Below are 22,502 nucleotides of genomic sequence, written 5' to 3'. Positions count from 1 at the left end.
AACTGAAACTTGGTAGGGATTGAATTCTCCTAGCAAAACGGGCCGCCTCGGGGCTCGCGAGACCAGTGCCGCCCCAACCCCCGCACACTAGCACAAACGCTTCGGTTAACAACCGTTATTAACGGCCGTTGTAACGGCCGCGCGCGGCGCCCACGTGACCCCCACCCCCATCCCCGCGCGCGGGCTACCGCGTGCCGCCTGCCGCGCGGAGACCAATAGGGTGCCGCCCTGGCGTCAGGCGGCGCGCAGGGCAGCCCGGCGCGGGGTCCTGAGCAGCAGCCGGGGGCGGTGCGTGCCAGGTGCCGCCCCCCCCAGGCCCGTGTGGCGGCGGGGGCGGGGCCGGGCGGGGGGGGATGGACGCGGCGCTGCTCGTTGTGGCTGCCGCGCTCTTCGCTGTGCTCGTCTTCTTCGCCACCCGCCTGCGGGGCCAGGCTAGGGCAGGTGGGTCTGGGGGAATCTCCTCCCTTCCCCCTGTGTCCCTCCGCTCTGCCTTGTTCCGGGTTTGGGGGCGGGGGTGCTCTGTCGGGTCCGCCCCTGCTTTCAACTGGGTCCGGTGGTGGGGTTGGTGGGGGGGAGGGTATGTAGGGAGGCCCTGGTGGGAAGGGGGTCATTGAAGAGGAGCCACTATGGAAGGGGAGTGTGAAACTGCACCCCCTTCTTATTCCCCCTCCCCGAGGGGGAACCTGCCTCTGAGGCCTGGCACAACTCACGTCACCCGCTGAGGAGTGAGGGGAGCAGTAAAGAGTTTGCACAACTTTCCCGGGAAGATCTTTTCCAGGGGAATTCCTGCACTCCTGATCAGTTTTCCAAATATGTATATGGGGAGGATTTAAGGCACCTTGTGCACACTGTGTGCCTGAATCGCAGCATTTTCCCCCAGACGGATCTGCGAAGGACAGGGCCCTCTCCGTCCTGCCGGGCCCACTCAGGGCAGCTCCACAGTGGCTGCAGGTCAGCAGGGCGCTCAAACAGGCTAGGAGATGGCAGCGTTGCTTGTGTGAGGAACCTTGGCCGTATTCACTACACATGGTGTGTTTTCGTCTTAAAGGGTGATTTTATATATATATATATATATTTAATTAATCCTCCAGTTTTCCCCCAAAGATCTTGGCAAGTGGGTAGGGTTATGAGCAGAGCTCGCACCACTCGCGTTACGCCTGAGAGCTGCACCACAGGGCCGCCCTCTCTTCTCACTGCTGGCCTCCATTAGACGAACTCCGCAGAAATTTCCCTCTTGGCACTTCTGCTTTTCCATCCGTCAAGGGCCACTCTCTGCTGCGGGCACCGGCAGGAGCGTTTTTAGGCACTGCGTTATGCAGTCCTGTGTGGGAAGGGGTAGATGATGCAGCATTTGCAAACGGCCGTCTCTTCCCCCACGGTGAGTGTTTCCTGCTGGCCAGCAGCATGAAACCCTGCACAAAATGACCTTGTTTCAGTGGTCATGGGAAGGAGTCAGATGCAACTGTCATCTTATCTGCATTGTTATATTTCCAGAATGAAAGCAGGGAGGTTGTTTAGCTGCAAAGGCTCCTATTTGGATTGTTTAGCCTCAGTAACCACTGAAGCCTCTTGTCAATATTGCAGCACAAGTTGCAGGAGTTAGGAGGGGAGCCTTGGGAGGGAGAATACCTTTGATAATTTTTCTATAAAAACACCCTAGTATAAACACAGTCATACCAGTGCACAGTGGTACCATGCATGAGGACCTTGTTAAAAGTATGTTTTGCTGATAGAAGTTCAGTAGTATGTGATTATTTTTTTTTCCCAACAATCTGAGACCTTTTATTGTTTAGATTTGTTCTTAGTCTTTCTTTCTCAACAGGTTAGAAGCTGATGAAGTTTCATTAGTTCATTAGCTTCTTAGGACTGTGCTGTTGATAAAACTAGATGATGCATATCCTAGAGAAATGAGGCTGCTGCAGGAATATTACAAGTTTCATTTGCATGGCTTGGAGTAATCAGGAGGTATGGGCCTGGGATATTTTTTTTGTCTGTTTTTTTTTTTCTTTTTTTTTTTTCTTTTTTCTTTTTTCAGATGCATGAGGTTCTAACTACATGGAAGCCCAAGCATTTGTTTTAAATAATGGGAGTGCTCAAAAAGGCTTAATGCCACTTTTGAGCCATTTAGTTAAAATGAGTTTATATTCAGGATTAACTCAGTTGTTTTGAAGTCTTTCTAATAGTAACTTCTTTTTGACTCTTCCCAAATAGTCTTTATTTTCTTGACCTTAATGTATTGACTACTGTCATTACAAAGTCCTTTACAGAGTTTCAGTCTTGTGGGAGTGATTTTGTTCTCCTGATGTGACAGAAACTATTTTTCAAAACCCCTGGGGCGTTGGTGTGTTTAATAGCTGCAAAAATCAGCCTCATCAGGAATTTGCTTTCCTGTGCCTTTTTTCTTACCCGGAAAATGGAAATGGTACAAATCTGGTAGTAAATTCATGCCACTAACATGGAAAGAACTTTAATGCAGGGAAGTCTAACCTGTAGAAGTGATGGTCGCTGTTGCAGGATTGAGACCCTTCTCTCTCACCTTTTTATTTTTAAATCAATGGGGAGGAATCAAAACTGTGTATGCTCTGACTGGGGGAGCTGCTGTTTGAAAAAGTTGAAGTTCTTGTGGCTTTAAATAATGAAGGAAGCTAAAAATCATAAGAGGCAAACACTGCAACTTTGTATTTCCTTGAAAAGGTCATTTCAAGCAGCAGGATGTTTTTAGCAGGATCACGTCTGGGCATGTTCTGCTCGGAATAGTGAAAAAAGAAGTAGTAGCATTTCTGGTTTTAATAAAGAGATGGCATGTCCATCACTTGTGTATGGCTATGGTCTTTGTGAACATGCCGTAATAGGATAAACTGGACCAGGCATGAGTGCTTCCTCTGGAAAGCCAAGCATATTTCTATCTGTCCTCTTTGGATGTCTCCTTGGATTTCAGGGGCTAGGTCAGTGTGAAGGTGGAAGATGCTGGATGCTGCGGGGAAGCGTGGTGGGAAGTGCCTGTAATCCGCAGGAGTGCAGCAGGTGGAGCTCTTTGTGCTGCATAGTGCAGAGCAAGGGAGCTAACAGCCTAGCAGCCCAGTTTGTAGGGACTCCAAACTTGCCAGCCTGGAACTACGCTGCCGGGGTTGTTCAATGTAACTGAAGACAGGGCACTGTGATGAGCAAAGTACTGACTGATAAGTGTTTGCTCCGAGGAAGTGGAATTCTGCAGAGCTTCGTAAAGGAATAAAGTTCTACCTGGGAATGTAAAACTAGCTCCTAGGAACCCTGTGCTCCGAGAGATTTCTCAGCACTTTTCATAAGGATCTCAAGGTAAAGCTTCACATCCTGCTTCAGAAACTGTTCTGCTTCCTGTAGGATTTTTTTTTGCTATTTCTTGCGTGACTTACATGAGGATAAAGTGACAGTGCAAGTACAGTCTTATGGTTGTTGCTGTGCCCTGACTGACAAGGCACATGAAATAATCTCTGTTACTGCCTCTGTGCTGTGTTGATTTTTTTTTTCCTCTGAAAATGCAGAGACAAGCTGTTCTCAGCACATCAGTAAACCTGCTATCTTCTGAAGTGAGCTATTCCTTCATTTTTTGTAAGGCTGAGTCATCACCTGGAGTATCTGATGCTTTTAATAAAAACTAAACCATGCTTTCAAGCTATGTTAATTTTTCTGACATCATTATTTTCCCACTCATATGGTCTATTAACTTAGGACTCTAATGTAACTTCTCTGTCTCAGCACTCTGCAAACCATCAGACAGGAATGGGCTCATCTGATCTGACCTGCATAATGCTGGTCATTAAGTTCCACTCAGGGGCCTCTATCTCATGGCTAATTGAAGCATGTCAGCCCTGGTGTGACTAAAGGACACACTAGACGTGTCTGAGACTTCTGTGGTCACAGGAAGCTGCAGGCTGAGATGTGTCCAGATAATCACAGCAGCTGAACCGCACCCTGTGCTGCAGGAGGAGCTCAAAAAATACCCACAGGCTCTGACCTGGGAGAGAATTATTCTTGACCCTAAATCTGGTGGCCAATCCATTTCCAAGAGTATGAGTGAGCGTTTTTTTATTTAAGAGCAAGGTTTTAAAGTTTTTTTTTTTTTTTTTTTCCTGTAGGGTTCTATACCATCAGTCTCACCCCTCCAATTCTGTGCACGTGGCTCTCGTGGGTCTGTAATGATCCCAGAGGGGCAGGAGAGAGAACACAGCCAACTTGGTAGATTCTGGAAGAAACAGATGTTTTCTGAGTCCTATAGACAAATATTTGAAAGCTGAAGAACAAGCCAGGTACAAGCATGTTAGGGGAAAAACAACCTTTTTTTTCCTTCCACCCTGTGAGGGATGGGGGAAGTTTAAGGACTGATGCTCACCATTTTCAAACTACTGTCCAGTTGAATGTCCTGCAAATGGAAGGGCAGAGGAAAAACAGATGGATTAAAGCAGGATTTCTACTAGATGAAAATCCACAGAGCTTAGATGTGTTTTGTTGTGTGCAGAGTGACAGAATTTTGGAGATGTGAAAAGCCAAATAGTGTCCAACAACTACCTTGTGCATTTTGCTGTGATATGACACAGTTTGGGCAGGTTTTATTCTATCTGAGCTCACTTTAATGCTAGCCAACTTTGGGGAGTTACAGTCTTCTGGAGAAAATTAAGACTGGGCTCACATGTTTGCCTCCAGGAGAGTTAAGCAGCTTGGTTTGAAATGAATTTGTAACTTATAAATAGGTTCCTCTTTCAGGAAGTGCATAATGGTCCCTGGTTTGCAGGAAGATGGGAACCAAAACAAGGATGAATGAGCATTTGAGCTGCATAGCTGATATGCTGTGCAGGACCAGCTTGGAAAGTTACTGATGTGGGTGTGTTGAAGCTTTTGAATAGAAGGGTGATAAGTTCTGAACCGTAAGGTATTTTGAGAGAAATACTGCACTTAAATAAACCATCTTTTTTGCGCACTCTAACCCAGAGCATTTCAGACATTTAACAGTGTCCCAAGTAAATGATCTGCTACGCTGCCTTTGAGGCATAACGTTTCCCTCATTGTTTTATAGCACTGAAGATCAGGCTGGGCAAGTCCTGAAGAAGCAGCAGAATTATGTGATCTCTAGAGCCTGCGTTCTGTAATATATTGTGGACTTGTTCTTGGTCCAGAGACCAAAGGGAGTGGATGAGAACAGGAGCGTAACAGCAGGGTGATACTGCAATGACTCAACTCAGAATGTCACAGTGTGTTGTCTGCACTGGGAGCTTCCCTGCGTGCTGCTAACAGCAGCATTGCAGCAATCCTGAACTGGTAAAATGGCTTTGATGTCCAAATACTTCCTCAGATCACCCTGCTTTGCAGTTTATGCTGAGCTCGATGCTGTTGCAGCTCTATTATCGGCACCGAAGTTGGCTGCTTTGAAGCTAGTTCCAATATACAGACATGAGCTGTGAGCACACCTTTGATCATCACGTAGATGTAGTCATAGTGAATCTTGTTTTCACATCTTAGATATTTGAACAGTAGGTTTTTTTAGAAAGGAATTGGTTGGATCAGAGGATGCTGGAAACTTCATGCAGTGGGGAGAACTTTCTGTGCTCCTCTTGGATCACAGAAATATAATCCAGCAAAGGACAAGCATTTGTGTCCGAGTTAGAATACGTGAGCAGTTCCACTGCTTTCTGCAACACCATTCGAATGATTAGTTACATTAAGGCTGTAACAATCAACATTTTGCAGGATTGAGCAGGTAACAACGTACATAAATATCAGTTACGCTTATCAGAGGAATATGCAAAGCAGGTATCAAGGCTGATGGTGCCTTTCCCTTATCTGATTGTTGCCGCAGAGCTACCGTACTAGGTAGTGGTAGAAGCATGGAGGTCTCAGAGGGAAACTTTCCGTGTGGTTCTGTGGAAAACTTTCTCAATGAGCCCACCAGTCAGTAGTTTTCTCCCATGCTGTCTGCTGGGTGCTCCTTTGTTGTGATATTCCTCATTTGCAGAGCTCAGTTGGTAACTGTGCACAACTTTGCAATGTGATGGAAAAGTCGGACTCCTTTGGCAGTCTGTCCTCTCCTGGCATTTGCCTTCTGTCCATGTGTGTAGGGGAAGAAACACAGTTTAAATCAGCATGGTAGAATGGCGTTATGTTGAATGTATGCAAGGCATAATGTGTAGCCCTTACTTGTTCAGGTTTTGTTTCAGGTATAAAGAATTACATGCTCTTTTCCAAAGCGTGTGCTCCCAAGTTGTGTTCTAAATTCTACAAATACAACAACCAAAAAAAAAAAAAAAAAAAAAAAGAAATCTGAATGCTTTAGCAGGGAAGAAAAATATTCCTGGGCTCCTGCCTTTCGCTAACTCAGAATTGCCTGGACTGTCAGTCTCACCAGGTAAAATATTTTCTAGTTTAAGAATGAAACAATCTGTTTGGATTAGTTAAGGGCAATTTTTGGGCAGTTCTAGGTTTTTGGGTTTTTTAAGTGTAAGGGCTCTGTCATATCAGATGAAGTGCAGAAATGTACAATAAATAAAAGCCTTATGCTATATGCTTTAAGGTGATCAATACTCAGTTGCAAAAGCAAGTGCTGTCAGGATGAAGCATTGCACAAAGCGCTGTGCACAGATGGGAAGGTACCAGAGCAAGATGCTGCTTAATCACTGGAGAGCAACCTGCTACTTATAGCTGTGGCCATGCAGGGCGGAGGAAAAAAAGCATGTGAGGATGAAGATACACACTCTAATTTGGAAAATCACTCTAGTAATGTACTTCTGATTGCACAAGTTGACTGGCAAAGTGACCTCTGCATCAGAGCAGAGATGGCAATTTCTTACTGAATGTGTTTCCCTTCTGCAGCTGACGAGGAACAGCAGCAAAATGTGGCGGCGGCGGCGGCAGCACCGGTGGCCAGAGCTCGGCCCCAGGCCGAAGACCGAGGGGATGGGATGCCCAGACGCCGGAGGAACCTGGGGAATCGGATGATGGCCCAAAGGAGAGCACAACAGGCAGAGGACTGGGACGAAGGTAACATTTGATTGAGTTCATTTGTAAAGCTCTAGTAAAGTATTGGTTTGTTGCAAAGCGGTGGGAAGCACTAATTCCCCAGTTTATTCCCCACAACATTGACAAAGTTTTCCTTTTTTGAAAAGCAATCCAGGTAATGACTAGAATCAAGTCTGATTAGCACAGAGACTGCAGCATTTTGCCTTCCAGCAACAGATTGCTGCTAATGAGTCCTCTGTTCCTGTCCTGAACCTACAGTTCATAACTACATTTTTATGGTGTGGTGATAGACATGAAAATGGTGGTAAGTAACTCCTTTCTGCACCCACAAGCCCTACTGCATCCACTGCCTGCTCTGGTGAAACTTCACACCTTTTTATCCCTATTACTCTTCAAAGATGATACCAGTGTGATTCTTCTAACTGGATTTCTTTCACTCACAGATCATAGGTTAAGCGTTCAGGGCTCATGTTCAAGTATAGATAAAAGTGAACCTTACTGCACTGGAGTTTCCAGTGGAGACCAAGGTGATGACTTTGGTCTGCAGTTGTTAAGAGATAGTGATGCCTTCATTTGGGGATAATTGTTCTTTTCCAGCTTTTCTTGACTTGAAGCTTGTAGAAAGCATTTTGTGCTCACATTGGCAGGAAAATGTGCTATCCAAGCTAATTACGTTCAACAGTTTCTCAAATGGAAAATTGACAGGCCTGAACTTTTCAACTTCATTAATTTTCATGTGAGAACATCCTGGAAAGAAAATGAAATATAAAAATCTTCTCCCTTTAGATTCCAGACTTCAAAAGTCTGAATGCCAAGGGACCAAAGTGAAGCTGTCAAAGCAGGCTGCTTATCTTAGTTCGTGTCTGTAGCAATGGAAGAATCCATGCATTGGGATTTATAAATAATTCTTTTGCTGCTTACTTTACATCAGATAACAGCCCTGTTGCTTTTGCTTTAAGTTTTCTTTGGAATGATATTTTTCCTCCTTTTTCCAAGTAGAAACAACTTCTTGCTCTCTCTTCTGTTTCAATTTTGTGCTTTTATGTGTTGCTTTTTGCTCATACTCTGGGATGGTCTTTCCAAGTGCTAGAGCAACTGATATACAGCAGTAACACCACAGCCTCGGAGAGCATGAGTGGGCTTTGGAGAGAAGTATCTGTTTCAGAGGTACAGAATGACTGATGGACACATTACTTGGGATTAGCCTCCCCCCTCCCCCCCACCCGCCGACATGATAACGTGTATTATCACCAAAGTGTTCAGCCTGCCAAGAGCCAGTTCTGTTGACTTGAGGAAACGGGCTAATGGTAACTCTTGCAGGCTTTGTAGTTGTGGCTAACATGAGGGTTTTCTTTTTTCCATCTAACAATCAGATTTCAATTCCAGAATGAAAAAGCTTCAAAGATAAAATTAGTAACTCATAGCTTCTGCTGCCCCTACTAAGTTTTTCTATGTGTCCGTATTGAAAGTAATTCTATGGCTACAAAATTCTTGGTAGGTTTTAGTTGCCTTTTTTTTTTTTTTTGTATAGTCAGCTAAAATTTTCATCTTTGCAAGTCATCTAATTGAAATCTTAAATCTTTCTTACTGGAAGTGTGGGAAAGGGAGAGACATTCAGTGTAAGCATGGATAGAAAATGGTTATTTTGAAGATTCAAATCTCCATTTAGCAAGCGGAGCTAAGTCAAGCTGTAATTTCTTCCTATAGCTCAGGTGGGCTGGGGTAGAACATCTGAACTATTTGCAAGTTGTCAAAGACAAAAAAATAAAGGTCAAAGCACTAAATGCCTCTGGTTTCTTCATACAGCTGTAACCCACAGTGCAAATAGCGGTTCCTTGTTCATGGGTTCCATGTGGGTTGTGCTGTGCTGAGCTGTGGGGGCAGGCTTGCTAGGCAGGTGCCTACACTGGCGCGGTTTGGCTGAGTAATGTTTTTCAGTGGTTAGTTGAGTACTCAAAGGAGGTCATCTCTTATGAGAGAATCAATATCTAATAATAGACTGCTATGACCAAAGTTTGCTGGGAACATATTTTGCTCTGATGACAAAGTGATTCTCAAAATGAGTGAGACCACCAAGCCGTGTTCCATTGACAGAACTTCCAGGCCATCTTAGAAAAACGTGTTTGGTTGGTCCTTCTTCGGAGATCTTCTTATGGTCTCTTTTCAGTGGTGGCCACTGATAGGACTAGAGGAAATGGCCGGAAACTGAAACATCAAAAATTCCATAGGAACTTAAGGAAAAATTTCTTAACAGTGAGGGTGACAGAGCACTGGAACAGGCTGCCCAGAGAGGTTGTGGAGTCTCCTTCTCTGGAGATCTTCAAAACCCCCTTGGATGCAGTCCTGCGCCACGTGCTTTAGGTGTCCCTGCGTATGCAGGGGGGTTGGACTAGATGATCTCTAGAGGTCCCTTCCAACCCTAAGCATTCTATGATTCTATGATTCTATGATTCCAGTCCTGCCTTGATGCCACCCTGTGCCCGGTGCTCTAGGTGTCCCTGCTGGAGCAGGGGGGTTGGACTAGATCATCTCTAGAGTTCCCTTCCAACCTCAACCATTCTGTGATTCTCTGTGTGTGGCCGATGTTGCCCGTCTTAATCCTTGTCATTTCACTGCTGTCTTTCGTGCAGTCCTGTGCAACTGAGGCAACCGTTCCAGTCTATGTTCCTCGGAGAATGTTTGCCCATCTTCAAACGGGAAATGGTCTGGAAGGAGAGCTCTGTGCAGCTCCTTAAGTTACTTCTAATATTCCAGCCAGCAGATTTAGCTCTGTTGGATCGTAATTCAAATCTAGCCTGGCCAGAAGAGGCTTTGTGGAGTTAGCTACAGCAAAGACAAATCAACTTACTGTAAGGCATGAACGTGTGTGGATTTTGGGCATTAATCCTTTGGGGTAGGAAAAGCCAAACTGAACAGTGGAAGGAGGAGAAAGGGACAAATTGGAATCAGGTTCTGGATAATTCGTAGCATGGAGCAGTGTCCATAAATAACATTAGCCATTTCCCAATTCCAGGCCCTGCTCCCGTTCTCACTGAGGAGGTCACTATCAGCCCTTGTTTTTGCCTGACTGATGCTCTGAGTGAGTCCGCTTGGACTCCATTTTTGGATGTCTGTAAGGAGGCTTATCTAGAGCTTTTATTTGTTGCTGGTTATTTACAGAAAAAGCAGTTGTCCAGTTCTCAGGTGGAGCTTGTACTTCCAAAGTTGCTGACTGTGCCTTGAGCACTGGAGAGAGCTCAGCAAAGAAGGAGATTATTTTCCTGATGCTACTTTTTTTTTTTTTTCCTGCTTTTTTAAGCAGAAAGTTACTCAGCCAGCCCAGTTTTTGCCTAAAGGTGAGCTGTAAATTCATATCAAGAAACTTAAAGGAACTTCAAACAGCAAGTATGGCTGGGCTCTCTTGATCCTCCTGCAGTAAAAGTAATGAGGACGGTGATCTGAGGCAAATTCTTCATTGCTTGAAGAACTGTTTTACCTAATTTCAAACAGGCGCTTTGTACAAATATGTAATGGGAGAACCCATCTGCCTATGATAAAAAGTATGTGCAGGTGGAAAGAAGCAGACAGGCGCATGGGAAGTGCCTGATCCAGAGTTGTCCAGGCAGCTGGCGAGTGGGACACAGATTTTTCATTCCAGATTTTCTGTCACTCTGAGCTGCACAATAAGACCTAAAACTTGCTGTTGTCCAGGGAGAGAAAAAGAACATACTTGTCTGTTGAAACTGGTGGGTGTCACTGCACTGTGATTTAGAGCAGTTAGAAAGAAACAACCTTCTCTAAGAACTGATAGCAATCTCCAAACCATCAAGCAAAACAGAGACCACTGGGCAGCCCTGTGGGTGGAAGTTTTGGTGGGTATTGTGGGTGAGGCTGAGCTAGTCTGAGAAAGAAGCAAGCAGAAATGGCATGAGAGAGGGAAATGCCTGAGCAGCCTGGTGCGTGGTCCTGGGGAAATGCTTCAAGGGCTTGTTTTTGAAAGGGGGTCAATTCTACATCCTACACACAAATAAACTAAAAAAAAAAATGCATTAAAGAAATAATCTGGTTTGGTCCACAGCTGTAGCTTTGCTGCTTTTGGTAGAAGTATGACTCAAAAATGTTGAATGTCTCAACCTCCTCTTTGAGCTGTTACCCCTGTGCATCTCAGCAGCAGGTGCAGCAACACACAGTACAGTGAAAACTGGGTTAAATTTAAATGACTTTATTTCTGTAGAATCGGTAATGATAAAACCAGCAGCTTTTGACAGGGTGTGTGTCTAGTGCTACCCAAAGCAGCATCTAGCTTCTGAAAGACCTTTATCGTGTTTTATTTTACAAGTCCGATATAAATTAAATTCCAAGTTCCTTTCTTTTTTGCTTGGCACAGTTTGGAGATCAGAATATTGTTTTCCCTCTGTGAATTGCTGTTGAAGATAGCACAAAACCAAAAGAAAGGTTTTAGAAGCTCAAAGAGCATAATGATTGGACATGCTAAACGGTCCAGTATTGTTTTTTGTAGCATCTAAACCTAGTGTTCATAACTTGCAAGATCTGGAAAGTTGCCTGAACGTTTTGTATATATTCTAGAAAAAAAAAATATTCAAAGTAGTAATTTTAGCCATGCGCTTAGTAATGAATGTTGTATAGAGCTTAATGGGAAGAATGTGTTTTATTGCAGTAAGAGGCATCATTTTTTCCTGAGCAGTCAATCTGTCTGTGATGTAACTTTGCATCTCCCCATATTCTGATGTACTGGAAGGGCTGGGAAATTTATAAGCACTTACGTGGTCCTTGGGTGTTCTTGTGAAACAGGTGGCAATAGCACTATATGCACGTAGTAATTGAAATAAGTGTAGTGCTTAATCAGTAGGAAAACCTTTCTAGTGCAGTTAAACTTTGTCTCCATGACTACTAATATCCTAACTAGTGAATCAAAAGTTAATTTTGACTTGCCACTATTCATATAGAAAGTGACATTAGTGTTATCAAGGTATCCACAGTTTGTGTCTGGCCTTGAGACATTTTGAGCACAGATGGTGAGTAGAAGAGGTAGGTGTGTGTGGTTTCTCCATTGTGCCATATGTATGCAAGAAAGAGGTGTCATCAGGAAAGAGCTTTGAGTGGTTTGACTGCTTCTCAAAGGGCTTCGTGTCCTCTGTTTAGTGTCCTTTTTCTGTCCTAGGTGTAGGCCGATTTTGTGTCTACGGATCGATAGACTGCTGTCTCATTTAGTTCCTGAACTGGAGAGCTACCAAATAGTTTTATTTTAAAAAATAAGCTTGTTATGACTGTACCCCACTGCAGAGCTCTGTAACCCATGAAAGCCCACACCTTTCCATAGGGTGGACCGATTCCTTTCCAGTGGCTCATGTTGTGCATCGCTGCAGTGTTAATCACACCATGCGTGTTCTGCTTCCAGCACGAGCTGTTTGCTTCGCAGTGAACCTGGCACCTTCACCCCTCTCCTGCTTCTTGGGTGCCATGTTCATCATAAATAAAACAGTCTGCAGGGCCCGAGGAAGGTTGTGTGAGCAGCCACACGTACTACTTGTGTCCTCTTTCGTGGATGGGAATCCATTTGCTTTGGTTTCAAGTTTCACCAAGCCTCTCTGATACAGGTCTCAAGGCAGCTGAAAAATAAGATGTGTTCTTTCTGTTTCTTTTGGAGTCCATGCATGCTGGACAGTAAATTCCTATGCTAATAGAGAACATCAGTACATTTTCTTTTCTGTTGATATTTGGAGAAATTTTTTAAATGCATGCTGCAGATTTCAGGGAATTCAAACACCTCCCATGGGACCATTAACTCTGCTACCTCTTGCCAGCCTTCAATGCATTTAAAACATTAAGGAGAAGCTGGAGTGCCCTGAAACTCCCTCTCAGCTGGCCAGCTGAGCAAAACTCACATTCGTACAAAGCAAGAGATGTTAAAGTGGTGTGAAAGCCTTCCCTATGTCAAAACATTTCTGCTGTCTGGTGCTTGGATCTGGAACCTAGTGGGAATGCTCTGCAAGCTCTGGAAATGATGGCATAGCTGGATTGAACACATTGTAAACCCTTAATGATCTGCTGAATCGGGGCCTTAAAAACCCATCAGTATGTCTCTTTTGTTGTTTGTACCTGCAAGCACCAGAAAACGCTTTGAGGAAGTGGGACTTACGGGATCACACCAGCTGCTTCAAAGGGGAGGAAAGAAGAGTATAACTGAACAAAGCCACGTTTGATCCAGGCCTGGAAAAATGGTTTAAAAGAATTGCTAGACTTCTGTCTGACCCCTGGCTCACGTACTTTTAATATATAGATAAAATCTGAGAAGCACTCGGGAATTCAGGTTGAGTAGTGTCATATCATAGAATCGTTAAGGTTGGAAGGGACCTTTGGAGATCATCTAGTCCAGCCCCCCTGCACACACAGGGTCGCCTAGAGCACGTGGCACAGGACTGCGTCCAAGAGAGTTTTGAAGATCTCCAGAGAAGGAGACTGCACAACCTCTCTGGGCAGCCTGTTCCAGTGCTCTGTCACCCTCACTGTTAAGAAATTTTTGCTTAAGTTCCTGTGGAACTTTTGGTGCTTCAGTTTGTGCCATTTCCTCCAGTCCTATCACAGGCCACCACTGAAAAGAGGCTGCCCCATCCTCCTCACTGCCTCCCTTGAGGTACTTATAGACACTGATCAGATCCCCTCTCAGCCTTCTCTTCTCCAGGCTGAACAGGCCCAGCTCCCTCAGCCTCTCCTCATAGGGCAGATGTTCCAGGCCCCTGATCATCCTTGTGGCCCTGCGCTGGACTCTCTCCAGCAGCTCCACATCCTTCTTGTACTGTGGGGCCCAGAACTGGACACAATACTCCAGATGCGGCCTCACCAGGGCTGAGTAGAGGGGCAGGATCACCTCCCTCGACCTGCTGGAGACGCTCTTCTTAATGCACCCCAGGATCCCATTGGCCTTCTTGGCCACGAGGGCACACTGCTGCCTCACGGTCAACTTGTCATCCACCGTGACACTCAGGTCTTTCTCTGCAGAGCTGCTCTCCAGAAGGTCAGTTCCCAGCCTGTACTGGTGTCTGGGGTTATTCCTCCCCAGGTGCAGGACCTTGCACTTGGCCTTGTTGAACTTCATGAGGTTTCTGACTGCCCAGTTGTCCAGTCTGTCCAGGTCCCTCTGGATGGCAGCGCAGCCCTCTGGGGTATCAGCTACTCTTCCCAGTTTGGGATCATCAGCAAACTTGCTGAGGGAGCACTCTCTCCCTCAAATATAATGTTTTATATCTTAACGGTGTTCTCCAAAAGTATTTGTCTAAAGAATAATTCTCATATTCACTTGCGAATGAGAAATAGTAACTTCTGATGCTTGGTTGCTCATCTGTTTTGTTTGGAACTCCCCTTGACTCAGTATTTAAAAAATATATATATATATATCTTAAGGTGCAGTAAAATTATAGAAGCTACTGTGTAAAGTCTTCAGTGTCGCTGTTGTGGTGGAGGAAGGGGGAACCCTTTTGATCATCTCAGTAATCAAATATTGGTGCTTTTTTTCTGCAGCCCAGGCTGACAAGCCTGCCTCGTGTTAACTTCCATATCCTGAAAACAGCTGAGCTGTTTGAGAGCCACCTACACAGCTCTCAATTGCATTTGTTTCTGATGATGTGTCTCGGTGGCTTAACCATCGTACCGTACGGTGTATTGGAATTAGTAAAACAAAAGTGTTTCAGACCTAATTCTACATATAAAAGAAAGAAGAGTATCGTTCATCCTTATGCTTGCTTAACAGGCTGAGAAAAACTTGCACACTCTAATATAAATCCCCCCAGATAAACTCCGAATATCAGGAGGGATGTGAGAGCTGCCCGTGCTCTTCCTCACCCACCTGACTCCTATGGAGCTAGATGTAAAGTCAGTGTCATGAATAGCAGCTCTGTTGGTGCTCAAAATATAAATGATTTCAGGTAATGCAGGGGACCCTCATAGTGAAGATCTTGCCCCATGGTCTTGATTGAAATTCTGATTTGAAGGCATGGATCTCCATGTCACAGCCAGTTTCAGGGAGCTGATGGGTTTAACACTCCCTCCTGTAGAGTTAAAGTCAATCCTACAGTATTTATGTTGCAGGAGCAAGGATTAATTTAGATTAGTGAATGGAGTGATTCACACTGTATTGTGGGGGTAGCAGTTTTTAAAAGCTCCTTTCTCTTAGCCCCCAGTGAACAAAGATGTACATATATTTGCACATCATTTGAGAATATGATACTTTCATATTTCAAGTCTGCACAAATCATCTTTAGAAGCAACCAAATGGGTTGTATAACAGTGAATGACATGCAAATTTGTTGTGCTTTTGAAGTATATTAAAAGAAATTAAGGCCAAGATTTGCTTGTTGGGAGTTTTTTTCTTCCCGGTTGGCTATATAAGGTAGTGGTAGGTATGTGATGCTGGAACTAGATGACGACCAGTATCCCTCTGCATCCCAGTCCTAGAAGGGATGTCTGTTGTGTTAAGGTTAAGGGTAACTGGAAAGACAGTCTTTGTGCCTGGGTATTAAGTACTAAAAGTGTAGTAACAGGGTGCGTGTGTGTATATATATAGATATATATGAAAATAGAAGGTATGTTCTTAATTGTGGAAAGCAAGAAAATGTTTATGGAAAGCTTTCCTTCAAAAGATCCAGTAAACTCTTTATTTCTGACCTCACTGCAGTGCATGTGTTTGCCTTGTTACTTTTATTTTGTGGCTTTGGCAATTCCTTTTTTTTTTTTTCCCCTCTATTTGGTCTTGTCCAAAACACACTTGTGTCTCCTTTTCCTCTACTGCATCTGTCTTTTGCAATGGGTGCCATTTCCTAAACGGGCTCTTCACAGATGATTTAAAGGTCTATTTTTTCACTCTTTTAACTCCCTTTGCAGAGGAAGAGGAGGGTGAGGAGGTGCCAGAATTTCAGGTGTCTGGGAAAATTGGAGCAAAGAAGCAGAGGAAATTAGAAGAGAAACAAGCCAGAAAAGCACAGCGAGAGGTAAGCATTTCCTGCCACGTATAAAACCCTGGGCAGAGCCTGAACAGCAGCAGTCAGCAAAGAGCAGGTGATGACTTACACTCCAGAGAGGCAAAAGCCTTGTGGTCATTACAGCTGCTTCATTTTTGTTCTAAAAATGTTAATTCAGTCTTTTGTGCCTCATCCCCAGATGGGGATGTGTTGTTCCCTCCCTTGCCATCTTTTGGTTGTGCTTGCTGGGATTCTTGGTGGGGAGGAAAGGGCTTAAATCCTTCAATGATCTTTATTGGCTGTTTCCACTAACTTGCTGCTTAATCTCTGTGCCCTGCGTCCCCTTAAATGTACAGTCAAGCACGCATTGCATCTGTTCAGCTTCGTCTAGGCTTTTCTTTTGCCTGAGTAACATTGTCTTGTAAAATTTCGTGTTTTCATATGCTCTGTGGTCTCTACTGCTGCAGCATACAAGACCTGGAGCTGACGAGCCCTTTCCAGAAGGCAGCTGCAATGGATGCAGGGAGGGCTGCTGTTACAATGCTGGGTTCACAGCTAAAACTATGGGGAGATCCGAGTAGCTTTGCATGTGCTGTCAAAGCAGGAAAATTTTATGGTTTTACCTCTGTTTAGAGGTGGTCACTGTTTTCTTAGAAGGTGAAAAACAGACCCTGTATTCCACTGAAATGTGTAATGTTTTGCTTGGAACACGGTCTTTAAAGCAGAGCATACAGAGCAAGCACACTGTAGCTTTTCAGTTGCCGCATTTCTTAATTCTTTGTGTAAAATTACCCATTTAGATACTGTTTCATTTTTCAGTTTTGTCCAGCAAGTTGCTATTAATACCTGGGAAGCAAAACACTTTTTGCAGTTTTCCTTTCTGAAGTATCCTTCTGGATGACTGCTGTGTTATACTTTAAATGCTTTTAGTAGTCAGACTTTTGTTTTTCAAACTTGGTATTGTTCTGTAACTTGGAACAAGGGCTTGCAAGAAGTAGATGAAACTCTGAGACCGACTTTGCATAACGGGACCTGAAGTGCAAAGTGGACAAAAAAGAGTGACTTCATAAAACAACTGAAGTTTCAAATGTGAAGAGGGTCCAGATAAAGCCAAGAAATCCTATCTTGAATTTTCATGTAGCCTGAGGTCTAAATGCAGAGCAAATGTCTCTGCTTCATACTGTAATAGCGTGACCTCTGGCAGGGCAGCTGATACAAACCTGGTTATATATAGCCTTCCATTACGATCCTTTCCTCACTCACTCTGTACTTTAACCATTTTGTCATAACTTTCCGTAGTCATTCTACGTAGTTAGGCTGGATTTTTTTTCTCTTCTTCTTTTGTGGAAAATCTGAGCAAAATTGAATGAAGCTAGATAAGCATTGGTTGGTGGAGGAAGGAATCCTTTGTTTCCTTTTAAAAATGCTGATTGTTATTTTCCCTTTTAGACAGATAAATTCCTTGGTTGGGTCTTTTTCACTCAAATGTTCAAAGCCACAAATCCTCTGTAAGAATGTCTTGTACTTGCTGCCTTAATATAGTCTTACTATATTCAAATTTAAATATATTTAAGAGACCGAAGAACAATTTTTAAAAATCTGTAAACAATACATTAAACACTCTTTTTCCCTCTCTTTGCAACAGTATTTCTCCTAGATTTGGTAAAGAAAAATAAAATGAAGAGGCCTGTGCAATTACTTTGTCTTTTTAAATGAAGTTCTGCTTTTTAAAATTTGAATCCATAAAATCTAAATGATTTTTGCAGAGGTTTACATAGGTTGCATTGTGCCTGTGCTCGTTCCCCCTATCCTGTCCCCTGAGGCCGTTCCAAATAGATTTCAAGTGAGGAGAAAAGCAATATTGTGTTAGGGTGTTTTATACTATCACTATAGTAATAAGTTCATATGCACATACCAAGCTTGAAAGGTCTTATTGTGAAAGAGCCTTCAGAGGGATAATTTATAAACTTATCACAATATTAAATATTCTAAGGATCTAGGGGAAAAGTTAATTGGTAATGACTTTTTTTTTCTTTTTTTAATTGGTTTGTTTCTTTATTCTATCTGAGCACGCATCCAGGAAGATAATAAGAAAACCCCCCACGGTATCACAATATGAAATTTAAAATTACATATATTCAAGAAGAATAAGTCTTGGCTTGCAATTTTTTTTTCCTTTAGGCTGAAGAAGCAGAGCGAGAAGAACGGAAAAAACTTGAGTCAAAGAGAGAGGAGGAAAGGCGAAAAGAAGAGGAGAGAATACGTCTTGAAGAGGAACGACAGGTGGGATTGGCTATAATTTGTAGGTGGAAATTTTGAACCAAGTTTTTCTTTGTAACTTTGCTTTTCTTTAAGCTCTGTGCTGAGGAAAAACTCCCTGTCTCTCATTACCACTGTATGCATCTTTTCTGAGCGTTTTTGCTGCTTCATGTAGTTTGAGTTACAGTCATACCGAGTGATTTCAACAAAAGATCCCATCTTTGTTCGCCCAGGTGCTTTGTAGAAGTGAAAGAACTCCTGCTCCAGATGTCCAAACACACATGCAAGGACCCGTGCAGCCAGAGGACAGGGCAACATGAAAGCAATTTCCTTCCAGGGGAGCCTGTCAGCTACTGCTGTGCAGTAAAAATAATTGTTTGGCCTGTTTGCTATGTTGATAGTTTTGGTGTGTAAGTTCGCCCCTAGTTTGTCGGGGATCAGTTCAAGTGTGGGTATGTGAAGAAGGCAGTTGTGCCCAATAGTGGTAGCAATTTTCTGGGCAGCTAACATGGAACATGGTGCCTAGCAGGCAAATTTTGGTTGTCGCAGAATCACAGGGTAGGCTGGGAAGGACCCGTGGAATTAATATGATCTTGCTCAAAGGACCTCTGATTACAGCAGGTTGCTCAGGACCTTGTCCAGCCAAGTTTTGCCTGTCTCGAGGATGGAGAATTCTCAGCCTCTCTGGCCCCTGTTCCAATAGCTGATTATGCTCATGCTAAAAGCTTTTCATGCATTTAACTGATATTTTTTTCTTCAAAATCGTGCCCTTTGCCTGTTGTGGTGTCAAGTGATGCTTGTTAGCTCTGCCTGCCTAGCAGCAATAACCAGCAGGGTAGAAAATGAAAGACACCAGCAACCAATTTTGCAACCATTGTGCAAAACTATAAAGTTTAATTCAAATGATGCAATTTGACAATGTGCTTCACAATTAAAGACTTCTAAACTCTACACATTAGAGTTTGCTAGCAGAAGTGACCCAGAAAAACAGAAACTGTTTTAGAATACTTCTAAACACTTTCCTTAACGAGGAGGGCAAGCAATTCTCTCAAAGCTGCTCTGTGCTAGTGGCTAAGAAGTAGCAGGGAGCAAGTTGTGCAGTAGCTTTGCAATGTGCTCCTAGAGGCAAGAGCCAGGGTGTTCTGCACTACCTCATGTTGGGTAATTGCCCCCCCAGGGAAGCAGAGCCCTCAGCTTCCAGTGTGAACTTCCCAGGATACTTAAGCATGCAGGAAGATTTTGGTTATTAGCATGCAGATTTATTTTGTTTCAAGCAGAAATTTTATAAATGGGAGTGTGTTACTGATTACATTTTAAGGAGAAAATGCCTTGTCTTTTTTCTCTTCCCTCAGTTGCAGACATGAGGGTAGAATAAAGCCACTCATTATTCTATTTTTTAATTAATGCTTTTTTCCATACATTACACTGCAGGCTATATCCATTGGATTGTTGCACAGCTTCTAGAATGTGCACTTTTGTGGTTATTCCCTGAAAAATCATCTATCTTCCAAGCTCTCTTTTGAAGCCTTCTCATCAAGAGAAGGCTCCTAAATTCAGAAAATGAGTGGCATGCGGAGAATATCAGTACTGAAACATCAGTAATGTGGCCCAAGACTTTGGGTTGTAAAACATCTTTAAGAAGACTTTTTCAGGGGGTTAGTTCTTCCAGAGATGCCCTTCTAAGGAAAGTGCACAAATTTAGAAGTGTCTAGTAGTGGCCCAAGCTAAGATTAGGTAACTGAACTCAGCAAGTACCAACCATTCCTCTGTTTGCTCAAGCTTTTTCATGCAAACAGGACTATCTGATGTAATTTCCTATAGATTTGTCTGTACCTTTTACCTTTTCTCCTTCCCACGGACTGCACTAGCACCCACTTCTGCCTTTGATGCCTGTGACTGCTCTCCTGAACATCTCCAGGTTCTCCCTGTGACACGTGCAGCTCAGCAGGAGGCCAGGCAAGCTCTGGCTGCCCCACAGAACACATCTGCTGCCCGTCCCCCTGCTGTGGGGCTCGGCCATCCTGCAGGCCAAACACAACAGTTTACTGAGTTTGGCTGGGAGGTTTCCTTCAAGCAATACATTGTTCTGTGTGTTTCATCTCTACCCAGTTCCACAATCCACAATTCTTCTTTTTTTTTTTTTTTCCCCCGTTATTTTTCTTAAAGCTTTTAGAAATTTAATATTCTAGAAACATCAAAAGTCGGTTGAAATGAACCAAGTGGCTTAAACGTTTTAGGGGAATGCACTGGCTGGCCGGTAGCGTTGTGAAAGCTTCGTTTCCCCCACAGGAGGCCAACGACAGACTTTCAATTCCTTCCAGAGTGGTGGCCAGCAGAGCAGGTGACTTGCCAGGCAAGTACCAGTTGAGCTCAGCCAACTTGCTCAAAATGAATGAACTTTAGCCCCCAGCAAAGATGTTAACTCTGCTGATTACTGTGCAGTATGACCTGGGGGGTAACGGTGCATCTGCCTCATCTGGATCACTTGGGCATGTTTCAAGAACTGAGTAGAAAACAAAGGTACAACTCTAACCAGAGATGTCTTCAGTGCAGAAATTGCTGCATTTGAAAGGATGAAAAATAAAGCAGATTTAGCCCCTTCAGCTCAATTTAGGCTAATCTGTTTTGCTTGACTCGGGAAAATATTATTTGTTTCTGTTTTAATTTTCACTCTTTCCAGGAAAGATTGCACTGGGATGCTTCCCCCACCATTTTGCAAGGCTTAGTAAAAATGAGGAGTATAATTTACAGCTTTGATTTTTTTTTTTTTTTTTTTTTTTTTTTTTTGCTGTGAATAACAATGCCTAACAATGCAAGGAAGTACTTGCTGTAATTTTGAAAAGCGCTCAGATGACTAAATCTAGCTCGATGTTCACTTCAGGCAATAACTTTCTCAGATACTTAAGGTTAAAATTACAGAATTCATTTTTTTGCTTCCCTTGGTAAGTCATAATTAGGGCAGCAAGCCAACCCACTGGGCTACATCATGAATATTCTGCTACTCAGTGGAAAAATTTTGATTGTTATGTGTGTGTATGTGTTATTTTATTAATTTCTGCACTTTTTTTGCCAAGTCTGAGGCAGGTTGGTAATTCAATAGCTGCTAAACATATTGAGTGTGGATCAAAGTAAAGAAGTCTGATGGTGTTTAGTGTTGGACTGCTTAGTTTATATGTCTCTGTCTTCGTATGAGTCTTTAACAGGAAGCAGATCGATGCGAGACATCTGCGTGTTTAGGCTGTGGTGCTCCAAGTTCCTGCCTCAGTCAGCAGAGAGAGCAGTATTTGCAGGCAGTGCTGTAATAACAAGACTCCAGTGTTTTTAGTCTTGCTTGGGTAAGGAGAGGGAAACGAATTGGATGAGTAGATACTTGATTGCTGTACGTGTAAGTACAACCTGTCATTACAATCGTAACACATTACCTTTCAAATCTCCTTGCAAACCCACTGTATGATGTAAAAGATACTGCCTCTCTGATCCTTTATCTCCCATGCAGGGCTGAAATAATGATGCTGTGTTTTGCACAATTCATAGGATAAAGGATGCTGTTTCCCTAGAAAAAGGATTTTTTGTTTGCACCAGTAGCATTTTGTGCACTGCACATGTACTACCCTCCTGTGTGTGTTAAATGCAAAGGCAACTTTATGAAATGTTGTTCAGGTGGTGATTTGATCAGACATGAGTTTTAAAACAGAGGGCATTTCTGGAAACAGTTTGGTTACCGGCTCTTCTTCAGTTTATATAATCCCACAAAGTGGAAGAAATTCAGAGTTTATTACTGAAGTTTTTCTGAGAAAAAAAAAACTGTTGTCAGATGACTCCGTTTTTCCCTTCTTTTCAAGTACAGTTCAGGAAAGAGGCTAGTGCCAATGAGGACGGTTTATTGCCTCCAGGAAAAGTCAGTCTTTGGTGCACAGGTTGTGCAGTGTTTCACTTGCTGCACATTCAGTGATGTGAACCACCTGCTTTTTTCACATGAATTTACTGGCTAAGTTTAACTTAATTGCAAATAGACTTAATTTGTTTGCCAGAGAACTTAGCTGCCAGAGCAGCTAGTCAAAAAACAAGTTGTCCATGCAACCAAATTTGTTAGCTTTTTAACCAAAAATGTCTCAACTTCCATGAACACTGAGATGTCCTTAGTGTAAAGGAAACTTCCAGCCTGTTAGCTAGACCCTTAAGCTGATAGCTGGATCCTAGGCAACAACAAGGGAGGATTTCAGTGCCATTAAATACTATCTAAAAAGTTTGTCAGATGATAAAGGAAGCCTAAATAGGATCAAGGAGATAGAAAACCATGTT

The 22,502-nt window shown here is 43.3% G+C and overlaps 1 protein-coding gene across 1 annotated transcript in view; it reads left to right on the top strand.

Moving 5' to 3' along the window:
- Positions 1-320: 320 nt before the first annotated feature.
- The window catches only part of DDRGK1 (DDRGK domain containing 1), a 37,060-nt gene continuing 14,878 nt past the window's right edge, over positions 321-22,502 (top strand). Inside the window, exons 1-4 of the mRNA XM_010222247.2 lie at positions 321-441; positions 6,841-7,008; positions 15,865-15,971; positions 18,123-18,224. Of these exons, the coding sequence (XP_010220549.2) occupies positions 354-441; positions 6,841-7,008; positions 15,865-15,971; positions 18,123-18,224 (465 nt within the window). The 5' untranslated portion in view covers positions 321-353. The remainder of the gene's footprint in view (positions 442-6,840; positions 7,009-15,864; positions 15,972-18,122; positions 18,225-22,502) is intronic.

This window comes from Tinamus guttatus, unplaced genomic scaffold (genome assembly GCF_059628265.1).
Source record: "Tinamus guttatus ecotype Peru unplaced genomic scaffold, ASM5962826v1 Tinamus_guttatus_pri_ptg000218l, whole genome shotgun sequence".
Classification (NCBI taxonomy): Eukaryota; Metazoa; Chordata; class Aves; order Tinamiformes; family Tinamidae; genus Tinamus; species Tinamus guttatus.
Note: the sequence above shows the minus strand (reverse complement) of the source record. Positions and strands in the feature narration are given on the sequence as shown.